This window comes from Protopterus annectens, chromosome 14.part0 (assembly GCF_019279795.1).
Source record: "Protopterus annectens isolate FY-2018-M chromosome 14.part0, PAN1.0, whole genome shotgun sequence".
Taxonomy (NCBI): domain Eukaryota; kingdom Metazoa; phylum Chordata; order Ceratodontiformes; family Protopteridae; genus Protopterus; species Protopterus annectens.
The window spans coordinates 29,526,963-29,542,995 of record NC_056748.1 but is presented as its reverse complement, the minus strand read 5'-3'; the positions used below and the strand labels follow the sequence as shown (position 1 = coordinate 29,542,995).

Below are 16,033 nucleotides of genomic sequence, written 5' to 3'. Positions count from 1 at the left end.
CAGATGTCGATGTTCTCCATTTTAAGGAGTGCCTCGAGTGAATGCATTTTGAGGTTTAGACTTCTAGCATTGAGTAGCATTACCCTCAGATTTTGCTTGCTTGTACCTGTTAAGGTGGTGAATTTGTCATTTGAACCTTGCCTAAAAAAGGTACTATAGGAGTGGCAAGAGCCTTAGCCAGTATCCAGAATCCCAAGGGCGACAGGTGCAGGCCATCTCTGGCAAAGCATCACGCTTTGTCGATCATGTCATCCCAGGCAGACAGATACTAGATCCTCTTAGAAGGACACCAGAAGCTCAGCCAATTGTTGAAGTCAATCATTTTGACCTTGTACTGTGGTATCATTCTGGGTCATGGCAGGATGCTACTCAGGGCTAAGGTCATACCTGCTTGGGCTACAAGATCAGAGAGCTCCTCCATGTCTCTTTTCATGTAGTCCAGGGAGGTACGTCTCAGGTCATTCACACCAACATGGACAATGACAGAGCCATATTTCTACTTCTTGTGGAGTGACCTGAGTGCATGCGTTATGTGGCAGATCCTGGCACCTGACAGGCAGCTGACAGTAACTTTCTCCTTGTTTAGCCTGGTGTGTGGAACATCAGTGTGTCTGATTATAGAATTACCTATGACTAGAGTGTTGGGTACATTGTTATGCCTTATGGGCTGTGGTTGAGTGGCACACTGAGTTTGTGGGCTGTGTGTCATTTGGGTTGTGTTGGGGGGTGGAGGTTGCTTGCGTTTCTGCTTTGGAGATCTCAGTTGCTTGAGCAGATTTTTATTGAGAGCCTCCATGAATGCAGGTGTGTGTTTCGTGTTTCTATGTGTGTTTTGGCGGTGTAGGTTTTGAGGGACTATGTGATGAGTGTGGTGTGGTGCAATTGTTTACCTTCTCCTCTTGACTGTCTAGTCCAGTCTTGGGTGAAGAGAGCTTTGCTTCCAGTTTGGCTATATGAGTGCATCTCTCACAGGTTGTAGTGTTGGGTGGTAGGATGAGAGGGTTGTCTGTGTACATGAGGCAATTGCTGCATTGCCCCAAGATGCCCAGATTCATCAGGTAAACCGGAGAAAACACCGGGAGTTGACCCTTAGACATGCCTGGATAGGTGCTTATTTATTAAGTAGTAAAAACTGTTTTCCTTTAGACAAGTGAGGAAAGTTGAGTGCTGTAGTAATTTGTAGCTTATTTAGTGCTTATAATGAGCTCTGAACAAGTGCTGAGCTCAAAGAAACAGATTTTAGTGCTAAAAGTAAAAAACTGGCTCGTTCTAAGGGAAAATTTGAACAGCAGACTTTATAGCGCCGGGAATAGTTTAACCCTAGCTAAGCGGCAATGCATAAAGTGTATATTTTTTTTAATATAACAGTAGCAAATGAGCAAACTGATTTAAACAAATTAACCAATTAACCAATAAAAACCTAAAAACTGAGCCCCGTCCCAGCAGTCTTCGATCAGACAAGTTCTAACTGCACACTCCTGGCACTAGGGTCAGGGGAACCTTCTTGTGAGGTTCAGGTGCAGATTTGTAGGTGTGGTTCTCAGAATCTCTGCATATGCAGTGGTGTGTGTGTGTGGTTGGTTACAGGATGGGGCAGTTGCTTAGACTTTAGTGGGTATCTGAAGATAAATGAACAAATGCTGCTTTATACTACCTCTGAATATAATTTCTTGTGCTTTCACTTTTTTATGAGCATGCTAAATAAAAACTTTTAAAATTGTAAATCCTTCATATGCAGTGCATGCACAAAGAATCCAATGCTGTATACCAAGTTGTGAGCTGAAAAAATATTACTGTACAAACAGTCCTGTAAGGCATTTGTACTGGACTTGTGCCTTACAACACCTCAGGAACAATGTACTGCCTCCTCAGGACATGAGTGTATGTGTGTGTAAATTTTTACTTACAGATACGCAGTTGCTTCTGATACACGTAGAACAGAGAATAACTAAATTTATCTCATTTTCTCTTACAGTTTATTCATCCTGTCCAATGAAAGCATAAATATCTGGAGTCATTTGTTAGGATTTATCTTATTTTTCCTCATGGGCCTTCATGACACCTGTTTCTTACTACCATCATCAAACAGTACAAGAGAGGATTACATTGTGTTTGTCATCTTCGTATTGTGCTTTCAGGTAAGAGTCACATGATTTATTTTTATCTTATCATTTTAGGGTGTGATCCACGAAAATGATTGGCAGGATTCAAATAAAGAGATCAACCAAAGCTGAGTCTGGATACAGATAAGTGTTCTACCATATCTTTTTAGTATTTTCAGACATGAAAATGCAGGTTTTTGGTCAGCAAATATGCTGCGTAACCTGAGATGAGACATGTATTCGACTCACATTTTGCATGTACAGACTCTACCAGAATATTTGCTATTTAACCTGATGTATGCCATGGTTGAAGCACAGATCATGGAGATGGCATACACACTTTTCAGAATATTTCTTTGAAACTACAACCTCAATAAAACTATTGGATTTCATTAGAAACTTGATAATAAGTGACACGTTCATTGCATAAGATGAAGTAAAACATCTGAAAATGGTACACTGATCTCAGTAAGGCTGCAATATAATAAAATGAAGTCAGCCTTCATTGTTTATTGCTAGCTAACAGTAGATCTGACATTGGGGATCCTTCTCTGTACATCTGAGGCTGGGATAGCCTTCTTTCTTCCCTTATTTTCATCATTTTGCTCTCAAGCTTTCATATTTGGGAGTTATGATTAACACCTTCTCTGATGTCCAAAATGGGACATAGGAGTTGTGCCCAAATATATGACATCACAGTGCATGTGACTGAGGCTTACTGTAATAACAGTGGGAGAAGTAACTGAATTAATCCTGTTGTCTTGAGGCTGCTGGGCCCCCAGGAACTATGGGGTTCTAGATGCTATGTGGTACATTTTAGAGCTTTTTTCCAAACCGTTTGATCCACTGTGGCCTGAACAAAAATCTCGATTAAGGAAAGACATTTTTTCAAGAAATTCATAAAATATGTTCATGGTTTCATATTCAGTGTACTAATAGTTTACAATAAGCTGAAAATACAAATACTTGACAGAATACATGGCTCATAGTTGGGAACAGTAAAGTTCAAAAAAAGAGCAAGAGATATCAGGTACTGGCCAGGAATGCCACCTCAAAAAGAAAAAGTTAGCACAGTCATGCCATCTGTAACATATACCATAATAATCCAAAGAGGAGTTATAGGCATAAACAGCAACAGAAAGATAACAGATCCCTGGCGAACGCAAATCAGCCTTCATTAAGTAAGACCCCCCCCCATGTTCGGGTCATCGTCAGTTATAGGTCCCCTTCCATGAAACAAGATACCCACACGGCTTATTTAGACCTACTTGGGACAATTAAGGTACAGCCTAACTCCCTAGTAATGGGTGACTTCAACTATCCTTCCATTAATTGGGAAACTTATATGAGCCCAAACTCACTTGCACAAAAGTTCCTGGACTTTGTTAACTCACATGCCCTGGAAAAAATAGTACACCACCCCACAAGGGGATCCAGTATTCTAAACTTAGTCCTCACCAATATGAGTAACAGATGCAAAGCCTCAAATGTAGGGCCTAAACTGGTTAAATCTGACCATAAATCAGTCATTTTTGAAGTAGCAATAGCACCGGAATTCCCTCATAGGTGAAGTCAGGCTAAAAAATGTCACCAAAGCTTACTATACCCCCTTGAGGGAAGGTATAATCAACTTCCAAGCTCCAGTTTCCACAGATGAGCATTGACTTGACATAAACTGATGTCCTGTAAAAACATCTGCACAAATGTATAGACACAGCTGTGCTGGATTGGATTAAAGCAAGATCCTCAAGAAAACATAAACCATCCTGGTGGACATCCAGCATTAATAAATTATACAAGAAACAAAAGAAGCTGCTGTCTACAAATACAAAAGTGAGATCCCAGAACTGGAAGAGCCCCCTCTTCAGTCTAAACAAGCAAATAAGTCAACACGTAAAATCTTCAAAGAGCAACTACTAGAAAAATTTAGCAACCATAGCCAAGAATCATTATAAGGTTTTCTTCAGCTATGTCCGCAACCTAAAAGGTAGGACTCAGATGTGTGCTGAACTAATTGTGGATGGCATCACACACACTGACCCTGCAGAAATTGCAAACCTGCTAGCAAACAGGTTTTGCGAAAATTTCATCCCCTCATCCCCTCCCAGCGTACCACAAACCATGTCTTCATCATCTCCTCCTCCCTGCATCTCCAAAAAGCAAGTTATCAGTCCTGTCTCCAAGGCTAAAAACAGAGCCTCCATGGGACCAGATGGCATTCCAGGCTGCATTCTTAATGTTCTAAAATAAGAGCTAGCTACTCCATTAGGCACTCTGTTCAACCACAGCTTTTGTACTGGCATTGTCCCCACTGAATGGAAAATAGCAACTGTCATCCCTCTCCACAAGGGTGGCTCAGCATCAGACCCAGATAACTATAGACCCATAAGTTTAACAAGCCTCATTTGTAAGGCAATGGAATGAATCATCATGGACCTCATAAATAAGGATATAGGTGACCCCCAAACCCTGGATCCATTTCGGTTTGGTTTTGTTAAGGGTAGGTCATACCTGCTAAATCTGGTGGACTTTGAGAATGTGATAAGAGCCATAGATGAGGGCCATGCACACAGTCTATCTTGACTTGGCCAAGGCCTTAAACACTACCCCACATTTGGGCATCATTGACAAACTAACCTAGTTGAATATCAACCCCTATGTTGTCAGGTGGGTTGCAAACTGGCTCACAGATCGACAGCACTCAGTCAAAACCAGTGGGGTCCCACAATGGTTGATGCTGGACCCCCTCTTGTTTGGCATATACTTCTCAGAATTCCAGGCTAAAATGGAGGGGCTGTGGCTAACCAAGTTTGCTGATGACCACAAATTAGGTGCTATTATTGAATCCCCTAGCAATGTCAGTGTACTTCAAAAGGGGCTTACACAGGCTAATGATTGGTGCCAAAGCCATGGTCTTAAACGAAATGCAGAAATATGCATCATCATTCCTTTTGGTAAAAACAATGTCCCTGCTGATTATAAAATAAACAATAATACCAGTTCAGTAGTGAGAGACCTGGGAACATAAGTTGACTGTGACCTCAGCTTTGACTACCAAGTGTCTGCTGTGGTGAGGAAAGCATTCTACGTCGCTCACCTGATTAGCAAAGGCATCGCCTCAAGAGCAAAAGAAGTTATAACACCCCTGTACTCATCCCTCCTCAGGCCTATTATTGAATATAATTCTCCCTTTGGTATGTACCCTACCAGACACCTGCAGCAACTTGAGAGACCGCAGCGATTTCTAGCTCAGAAAATTCAGGGTCTCCAGCACATGTCTTATACAGACAGACTGAAGTCGTTGTCACTATACTTAGTAGCGTATAAACTACTTAGAGGCAACTTATGTTTGGTTTACAGGGCTATCTCTTACCTAAATCTAATGGAAATGCTGCAGCCCGCAAGTCAAATGGGAATAGAGTCACCCATTTCAGTGCCCTCAGTATAGCCTGCAACATAAATAGGGCATGCTGGAGAGACAGATATATCTGTCAGAGGTTGCCACTCCTCTGGAATAGGCTTCCAGTCCATATCAAGCAGAGCACCTCCATGACCCTGTTTAAGCGCAACCTGGATGACTGGATAGGAAACCATAAATTTCTGCAGGGAGTTGCCCCAGCTTCTCTGCTGAACATGGCTAGTCCTTGCTAGAAAAACCTTCGGCATACATAATATCTCTCATATAGTATTATATTGTAAAGAGACTCGGGTCAACAGCCTAGTAACATCCTATGAACCTACAAACCTATTATATGAACCCTTAGTTAACAGCAGCCTGTAAAACAAATGTATCAAAAATGTACAGAAAACACACAAGGGACTTGCAAGAATATTAATTTACCATCAAGTCATAAGCCTTGTATGTGTTCTTAAAATGGATGTCAAAGTTCACCTCTTGAGATTTGTTTCACTTGTATGGTGAATTGATTGACATCCATATTTTATGAAAAGATAACTGTTTATGATCAGACAAATGGCCTTAATCCACTATAGCTGATAAATAGATTACACTGCTAAGGGTATTCCTGTTCTGCAATCTTCTATAGCAGATCATGAGACTATTTTCCCAAGTTTCTTCCATTCTGCTCTCATTGTAGCTTTCAACTCCCCAGATTTTGCAGACCATCCCTAATTTTGCCTCATATGTTTGCTGTATCTCTCAACAAATTTTAATAGGTCACTGAAGATTACATTGTCAATATTGCCAGAGATTAACTATGTCATTTTTTTTCAGAAAATATATGTTAATGCAAAACTTGTTTTTGCTTTTTTTTTTTTTTTTTTGTTATTGTTGTTGTAAATAAATCACTGAGGATTACATTCGGTCAGTAGTGCCAGACATTATAGTTTCATACATACCTCTAAATTTCTCAGCATAACATCATAGTTGGGTCCATCAAAAATCATAGCACTTGAAATTTGCAACCAACCTATGAACCTATATACATATCAAGCAGAGCGCCTCATTGGCCCTCTTCAAAAGAAACCTTGATGATTGGATGGGAGATAGGAAATCCACTGCTAGACAGGGGCCTGGAGAAGTAAATATTGTGGGAAGAAATATCCAGGGAATTGTTATGGCTAGGCTTGCATAGGCCCTAAGGCCGATAGCCTAGTACCTACCTATGAACCTATATGCATAAATTTGCACCCCTGGGGGATGAAGGCATAAATGTGTGGTTACCGTTAGAACATCGAACGTTCGAAACATTGACAAATGGAAACCCAGGTCCAAAACATCGACATGTCGCTTCCCCGACAAATCAAAATATCGACGTACAAATCTTCGACACCCAAATAACCAACAGTGGAACACCAACACATCCAAAATGCCAATCTGCAGTGTACGGTCCAAGTAACCCAATGAAAGTGACATAAGCATGAAAAAAACTACCACACAGCGGTGTATGCAAACAGAACAGAACAAATGACAGCTCAAATTCAAACAACTTATAGTCGTCTGCAACGGAAAATCAAACAAAATGTAGTTCTTTTGTAAACCCGATGTTACAACTATACAATTAACACCGTTCAGTAGTATGTCCTCTGCTTATCCAGAACAAGAGATTACATTTGCTGTCAGTACATACACCTGAAAATGTCGAACAGTATAACAGCATGTACATCACACTCACATTTTAAGTAGACAGGCAATGCTGTTAATGAACTCCAACGGTGTGTACTCTTCCCTATTGCACAGTATGTGTTGAAACCTCTCATGTCTCTCAATTAGTCTCCTCTTCTTCGGAGATGGGGGAACTCCACTAACCATGCACACACGCAATTCATCTATACGATCCTGCTCCCTACACAGTGCCCGCATGATTACATCTAAGTCAGTCACTCTAGGACCTACCAGACATTTTAACCGCCTGTGCCAGGCTTCCACCGAGTTCTGCTTCTGGGGTAGGAATAGATCGTTCAACTCAGACACGTTCCAAACCTTGATTGGGAGCAATGGAGGAAACCGCATAGTACCAGAGGTACGAGTGCTAAATTTACAGAGCCTACCATTGATATAGTAGTCAGAAAAGTACCTCACTAACTCACTGCCCTCATCTGGCACTCTCTCCTTTAGTTTATTAAATGTTTCCAAAACCTGATCCTCAGGCAGGAAAGCTAATGCCACCAAAGACTTTATACATAAGTGAAATCGCATGCTACTGTTATACAACAATGCACTCAAACCCACATGCTGAATCTTTCGCCAGACATTTTGTCCAAAGTGAAATAAGCAGCCTTTGGACTGCACATCGTCAAAGTTTAAGCGAACACTTTTAAGAGCTGCAATTTCAAAGTCACATAGTATAAACTTCACACTTTTGACAAAACCATTTTCAGCCAGTAACGAGAATAACGCATTCCGCAAGTAGTTGTAGCATTTCAAAGATTTAGCACTCATCAGTGCATAGAATAGTGGTACAACCTTACTATATGAACCTAGCTTTAATAGCCCGTGAATACTGTACAACTGTCTGCAAGTAAGACCCCTGTGGAAATACATCCCATCCATCATCCAGATGGAAGCTTTACTTAAATTATTAATGGTACTAAATGCTTACACCACAGTGTTCCTGCTACTATCCGCGATCCGTTTAGCAACAAATGTCCCGTCTTTCAGGTTATATCTGCTCACATCTAGAGTTAATAAATTGAGCTCCCTACTTCCAGGTGTGAGATAATACTTGCGCCGTACCCCTGCATTGCATTGCAAAAGTGCTTTTCTACATGGTGTATTGTGTACCACGTCTAAAGATGTTGATGCTAAACTGTCCTCCACTACAACACAGGGCATGTCTCTGCTAAACTGCACCCTAACTTTCACTTCACCACACACCCTGTATCTTTCAATTTCACTATGGTCACCACTGTGCTGGTGTGGTGTAGATTTCAGCGGTTCGTCACCAGTACTAACCCTTTTAGTTACCGGTCTACCTTTACAATGAGCGGTGAACGTCTTTTTACAACACCAGTACCTCTTTTCATTCCTGCTCAGTTCAAGGTAATATAAATATTCCTCAAGGTGTAACATTAGTTTACCCTTTTGTGAAGTTAATCCTTCATAAATTTCTCCAATTATACCCGGTCCTGCTAAATCCACATCCGACATTGTGCTTGCTTGCATAGCTTGCTCCGAATCAGTGTTTGTTGGTTGATTTTACTCAATACTTCCCAGGCAGACTATTTCTCCTCTGACACTTCAGATCCTCAGCACACCTACATTTCAAATTGAATGTCGAACATTTAAAGGTCGACCAGTTACGTTGTCGGGAAAGTGAAGTGTCGATGTTTTGGACCCAGGGTTCCATTTGTCGATGTTTTGAACGTTCAATGTTCTAACGGTAACCCGAATGTGTACATTTGCCCTCTTGGGCCATCATTTAAATACCACTGCTTCAGGTATGTTGGCACTACTCACTCTGATACATGGGTGCACACACACACACACACACACACACACACACACACACACACACACACACACACACACACGCAACCATCAGTTATAAAAAGCTTGATTTTTATCTTCTCTTGTGCTTCATTTTTGCTGATTTCTGCCCTTGTGCCCCTGTCCTCCCTGGGTCTACCAACTCCTTTGCATACTTCCCCACAATACCCAATGAGCTGAGGTTAGTTGGGGATCGTAGGATATCCAGGGAGTCTCGCAGCCAACTTCTGCTTGGGGTGGGTCTTTATAATAACTAGATTTATGACTGTATACTTCAAATGTTTGTTTGCAATAAAATGAATAAATATATAAATAATGGCAAAAAATGTATTTCAGTTCACTGCTGTCAGAACCACACAGTACAACCAATATGCACCTCCCCCCCTGTTCTCTCAACCTCTTAGCTCAGATATCTGGGACAAAGACCCCAAATTAGGGACAGATATTAAGTATTGCTGTTATGTACTTAGAAAGCTACTAGAATAAGATGTTTTTGCATTAACAAGCATTTTCTGAGGACATGAAGTATGAAATTCACACGTCTTTCATTATGTACTGACAAAGCCACAACAGTTTATCAGAAAAATACAGATTTTATGAGGAACAAGCCAAACATGAGTCAAAATCAAAGACAGTCTGCAGAATCAAGCACAGCTGAGAATTTTGGCAGGTAAGTGTTAACAAAAGTCTGTTTTTTGGTTCAGCGGCTAATACCCAGAAATGCCACTTTGGTAATGATGTGTACCTTTATACCATGGCTAGCAAAGATGCATTCATGAATAAAATGAGGAAACCAAATTTCTATATGTCCAGCAACAGCACATAACAGTCCTTCACCAATACCCCCTAAACAAAATTCTTCATGTGTATGTCCCTACATCCATCCTCTCTGTACTTCAGTGTTAACAATTGTAAACACGGCTATGGTCTAGCTAGTGTTTCTAATCCCTTTTGCATTGGGGTCATGTCTGAAATTCATGATTCTAGTGCCTGCAGTTTTGGTTTTTAACTTTCCTTATTCTTGCTTGCAGACAACTCTGAAACAAATTCTGCAGAAATGAAAAGAAACATTTATTTTTTTTCTCAATTGTTTTTATTGAAAATTGTAATAACAAAACATTGGAAACAGCGTCATTTCTGAGTATAGTTTTGTAAAAGTATCTTACAGTAAAAAAAAGTTGCAGGAAGACATAATTTTGCCCTTTTATATAAAATTTTATTGCATTCCTTTATCTCACGCATATTTAAAAGACTGTTAAAAGATTGATACCAGCGCAGTAAATTAAGGGTGTTACAGTACTTTCACTTTTGCTGATAAATAAAATGTTGAAACCATACTAACCACTTAAAAAAAATTGCTTGCTGATTTTCTTTCTTAAAGTCTGTATGTATATGCACACGTGAGTGTCTTGTGCATTGGGACAGACATACAAGAAGAAGATGGTAGGTTCTTACTTTAGTACGTTTCCTATGTTAAAAAAAAGAAACCACTAACTCTGCAGAACATTCCCCATTTGAATCTTGTTGATGTTTATTAGGTAGCAGCAGCCCCAGGAAGGAAGGATATGTGCTGACAATCTGAGGCTGGACATAAATCAACACAGTCAGTCTCAATGCACAGCTTATCTCACACTCGCTGCTTTACATGTGATGCCAGAGTTTTAAGAAACGGGCATCTTCCATTTGTACCATGCTTTTGGTTGTTTTTTGCTTGTTGACCCCCTTTCCCTTTAGATTAGTGCCTCTTTCATTGATGCACAACCTGTTCTAACACTTCTTATCTATATCAGTCACTGTCTCCCACCCATACTATCTCTTTCACTCATACTCTCTTTGTCTTTCCCAGTCTTGCTATCTATCTGTCTGTCTATCTATCTATCTATCTATCTATCTATCTATCTGTCTGTCTGTCTGTCTATCTATGTCTGTCTATCTTATCTGTCTGTCTGTCTATCTATGTCTGTCTATCTTATCTGTCTGTCTGTCTATCTATGTCTGTCTATCTATCTATCTATCCGTCTATCTGTCTATCTGTCTATCTATCCGTCTATCTGTCTATCTGTCTATCTGTCTATCTATCTATCTATCTATCTATCTATCTATCTATCTATCTATCTATCTATCTATCTATCTATCTATCTATCTATCTATCTGCCTATCTATCTGTACCTATCTATACCTATCTATCTGTCTATCTATCTGTCTATCTGTACCTATCTATCTATACCTATCTATCTGTCTATCTATACCCATCTATCTATCTGTCTATCTATACCTATCTATCTATCTGTCTATTTATCTATCTATCTATATATCTATCTATCTGTCCGTCTCTCCCACTGTCATACTTGTCATAACAGGTCAAGGAGGATATGGTCTTTTATGGTCAGAACAGATCTTTGAGCTACAAAGTACAGAGAGAGGGTAGCCTACTAATTAAGCTAATTAAAGAACTTAAGATCTGTAACTTTAACAAGAAACATCTTTATTAAATTATCACGTATGACAAAGGCAATCCTACATTTATATAAATGAAAACAAAGCATACTGACATAATTTCAGTTGCAAATGTTACAAACCATGTCAACACAATTGTAGTTGCAAACATTATACATCACTTATAATCTAGCCAGTCATTGTCAGTCAACAGAGCTCATTCAAACCCTGCCTTCTTTTAAACCTCGTTCCTCCTCTGCAGGTATTGTTTACACAATTCCCATTTTTTCCTTTGTAATTTGCTCCTACCCTTTTCTAAAGATCCCAATTCCAGTTGTTTTATCTCTGTTACTATATTTGCTACTTCTAGTAAAGTTGGTTTAGACTATGATTTCCATTTTCTACTAATTGCTTTTTTGGCAGCCACCATAATTAGACTCAGCAAGGCCTTATTATGAATAGGCAATTCTGATTCTGTATCATAGCTCAAAACAAATAATTTTCTTAATTACACCAGTTTGCTTACCCAGTATGTCTGACAGAGCAGTCTGAAGGAAATCTTTGAAGTCTGCCAACTTATTACACTCCCAGAAAATATGTTCCCAGTTATCTGTTTCTTCTCCATCATGGCTCCAACATTTGCAGTCTACCTGAGGAAAAAAATTGTTGGAGTCTACTTGTGGTATAAAATACCTATGTAAACACTTCCAAGCTAAGATCCTAAATCTTCTAGACTTTGTTGCATATTTGGGAGACAGACATATATCCCCTTATCCCCTCCCCATTGCTTCTTTGTGAATTGCTTATCCAATCTCTCTTCCCAATCCTTTCTAACCTCCTCTGATTGCACATGTGAGCGTGAAATATTTTATATGCTCTACAGATGCTTTACAGATAGTTGAGAAGAAGCTATAGATGAGGAAAGAGTCCAACTGGACATTCCTAGGCTTGGAGAAAGCACATGACAAGGTCCCAAGAAAGCTGATCTGGGCAGTACTGCGGTGGTTTGAAGTCCCAGAAACATTGGTAGAATTAGTACAGGGTGTATACAAGGACCCAATGACTCCAGTATAAACAGTGTTCGGCCTCACAGAGGGGTTCCCAGTGGGAGTGGGTGTATACCAGGGTCAACGCTGTGCCCACTGCTGTTCATACTGGTGATGAACTACATTAGCAAGCAAGTTGGAGGGGACAGATCAACAAAATTGATGATTACAGGCAGACCCTGAGCAAGAACTGCAGCAAAGTGTAGAGCAATGGAATGCAAAACTGAAGGCACATGGGATGAAACTAAACACAGATAAGACCGTGGTAATGGTAGCAAACTGGGGAAATCAGAAAAAACTGAGAATTGAGATAGAAGGGATTCGCGTTTGCCTAGAGCATTTTTTTTTTGTAGTTCTGCAGTAGTTTCCCCTTTCTTGCCTTCCTATCATGGCTGACAAGTCAGACAAGTCTGAGAAGGGTGTAGGATTTAAGAATGTACAGGGTGTGGGTATAAACTTCCACCTTCAGATGGTCATTCCTTATGTGTAGTGTGTTTAGGTGTTTCTCAGCTAGACTCTGGATGTTCTGTTTGTGTAGAGCTTTCTTGTCATACCCTTGCGGACAGAAGAAACAAGTTGATTTTAAAGAGTTTGTTACCCAGTTCTTCCAGTGCAGGCACAGGGACTCAACCTCCTAGTAAGTCACTCGAGAGCAAAAGCAGGGACATGGACAAGAAGGAGAGAGAGAAGGAGAGAGAGAAGGAGACAAATCTAAAAGTGACAAGCAGAGAAAAATACAGATTTTATGAGGAACAAGCCAAACATGAGTCAAAATCAAAGACAGTCTGCAGAATCAAGCACAGCTGAGAATTTTGGCCAGAGAAGCAGAGACTGTCTGGATCTTCCCCTGCTGCTGGTGAACCTTCTCCCAAGATCAGGCCTAGGTTATCTTCCCCTCAGCCTAGGTTCTAGCATGAGCCCCTGGAGTAGGCCTCACCCGGGCAGCACTCCAGGCCTGCTTCGTGTCTTCCTCTGCCAGGTCCTCCCATAGTTTTTCAGAGAAAAAAGTGGATTGGTTGATGAGACAATTCCTGCGGGCTCATATCCAGCTGGGAGTCCTTCCCGCCCCCTCTCCACCAGGAGAGGGGGTCATTCCCCAGCTCTTTCTGGGTGTCCTCCTTTCTCAAGCCCCAGGGCTTTGGGGCTTGTGGTTGCCTGACTCCCCAGTGTTGAGGGGTCATCATCGATGTTGATAATTTCTTTGATGCTAACCTTGGCCTTGGGTTCCTTGGCCCCATTCTCTTTGGTGCTGGAGGGGTCTCAGAGTTGTAGCTCACTCGGCACTGGTTCTGAGGGTTTGGCATCAGCATCAAGGGTTTGTTGCCTTCCCTCCCCCTTGGAGCTTCGGCGCTGACCAGCTCAGCACCGATCCCCTGCCTGCACCTGTGGGGTCGGGGGCTTGAGCTCTGCTGGTGTCGAGTATGTCAGCATCAACATGGGCAGCGTCAATCTCCCATTCATCAGTGTTCAACATGGTGGAGAGGGTCTCGACGTCGATGTCTAGATCCTTGATGCCTTCCCTTCCAGATCCCTTTCTGCTCCAGCTGGACTCTGGACCCGACATTTCCAGCCCTCCATTTCAGAGACACCCTGCCCCTACCCTTCAGATTTCTCTCCCTGTGGAGCAGCAGGTTTCCATTTCCTTCATGGAGTTTCCCCCCAAGGAGGTCCACCGGAAGCATGTGTGCAAAAGGAGGCACATTGACTCCACTCCTGAGTCTGTCACGGATGACACGGACTGGGAAGAAGGTGAGGGCTCCCCCCAGGTTTCCATTTCCTTCACGGAGTTTCCCCCCAAGGTGGTCCACTGGAAGCATGTGTGCAAAAGGAGGCACATTGACTCTACCCCTGAGTCTGTCATGGATGACACGGACTGGGAAGAAGGTGAGGGCTCCCCCCGATCTCCACCCGATGATGTCTCCTTCGGGGACATCATGGAAATTCTGTGTCAGAAGGGAGGATGGTCTGCTCCAAAGCCCAATCCAGATGAGTCTGTATTCCTGGAGGTGTTCAGCGCAGGCCCATCTACTTCCTGGGTGACCCCCCTCCAGCCCCTTTAGTAGACCTCATTGCCCACAGGGCATGAAAGGAACTGGACCCAATAGAACCAGTACCCAAGTGCCCCAATAAAATAATTAGCTCCGCACCAGACAAGACTTTTTGGCAGAAGATGGTCCCTGTTGATGCTTTGGTGGTGGCAGCTGCCATGACAAAAGATCTCATCTAGGAAAGCTCCTCTGTCCATCCACCTGACAAGGAGTCCAAGGCAACAGATAGACTGGGGAAGCATGTTTATACATCAGCGACCATCTCCCTAAGTCACCGAATTAATTTGCGCATGTTATTAGATTGCACAGATCGCTCATTGAGGAACTGTCTGTGTTTACCCCTGAGTCCATGTCGGCAGAAGGAAAGAAGGTCTTCTTCTCTAGACTGGCCACTCTCAAGGCTGACTCTTCCCTTAGAGGCAGATCGAGGAATGATTCTTTTAGATGCCACCCTAGGGGCAGGAGGGCTTTAGATGCCACCCTAGGGGCAGGAGGGATTCAAGAGAACAAAGGTCTTGGGACTCCTGCCTGGACAGACCTTTCCAGCGAGCTTGAAGTATTGCCTGGCTGTCCTTCCCAGTAGGCAGTCGGGGGTCATTTTTCTCTGCATCCATCAGCCAGGGAAGCCATCACATTGGATTGATAGGTGCTAAGGATAATATTCAGGGGTATCCGATTCCCTTTCTTCATCCTCCAAAGGCACAAAATTCTCTCCCGGATGTTCCACCCACACACAGGGAGGCAGCTGAACTGGAAATCTCCAAGCTGCTCAACAAGCAAGTCATCCAGCCTGTCCCCCAAGAACTGTCCAGATCAGGTGTCTATTCAAGGTTCTTTTTGGTGCCCAAAAACACTGTGGGATACAAACCGATCTTGGATCTCACCTGCCTGAACGGGTTTGTTGCCAAGACCATGTTCTAAATGGTTACAATTCAGTCCATTCTTCCCTGCCTTCAGAAGGACTTCTGGATGTGCTCAATAGATCTCCAGGACGCAAAATACCACATAAAAATGGACAAGCGTCACAGGAGGCTCCTACGCTTCTGATCAGGAGCCAAGCATTATCAGTTCAGGGTGCTCCTCTTTGGCATCACCACAGCACCCAGGGTGTTCATCAAAGTAGTAGCAGTACTAGCAGTGTATCTAAGGCTGCAGGGGATACAGGTTTACTCCTACCTGAATGACTGGCTTCTGGCTGCACCCACCAAGCATCAGCTTCTTCAGACCAGGGAACTGGTCCTTCAGTTAGCCTCGACCTTGAGCATCATGATAAATTTTCCCAAATTGAAATTGGAGCCACTCCATTCCCTGGAATTCATTGGAGTGTTGCTGAATACTTCTCTGTGCAAGGTCTTTCTTACCATGAACAGGATTCGGTCACTTCAGGGCCAGGTGAGCATTCTTCTAGAGATGCCTCAGCCATCAGCAGCTCAAATCCTTCAAGCTCTGGGA

At 42.2% G+C, this 16,033-nt stretch overlaps 1 protein-coding gene across 11 annotated transcripts in view; it reads left to right on the top strand.

Annotated features, from left to right (window-relative positions):
- The window catches only part of LOC122788848 (progestin and adipoQ receptor family member 3-like), a 792,623-nt gene that overhangs the window by 305,809 nt on the left and 470,781 nt on the right, over nucleotides 1-16,033 (top strand). For all 11 annotated transcript variants that reach the window (XM_044055736.1, XM_044055731.1, XM_044055735.1 and 8 more), the window contains one exon: nucleotides 1,976-2,138. In XM_044055736.1, the coding sequence (XP_043911671.1) occupies nucleotides 1,976-2,138 (163 nt within the window). The remainder of the gene's footprint in view (nucleotides 1-1,975; nucleotides 2,139-16,033) is intronic.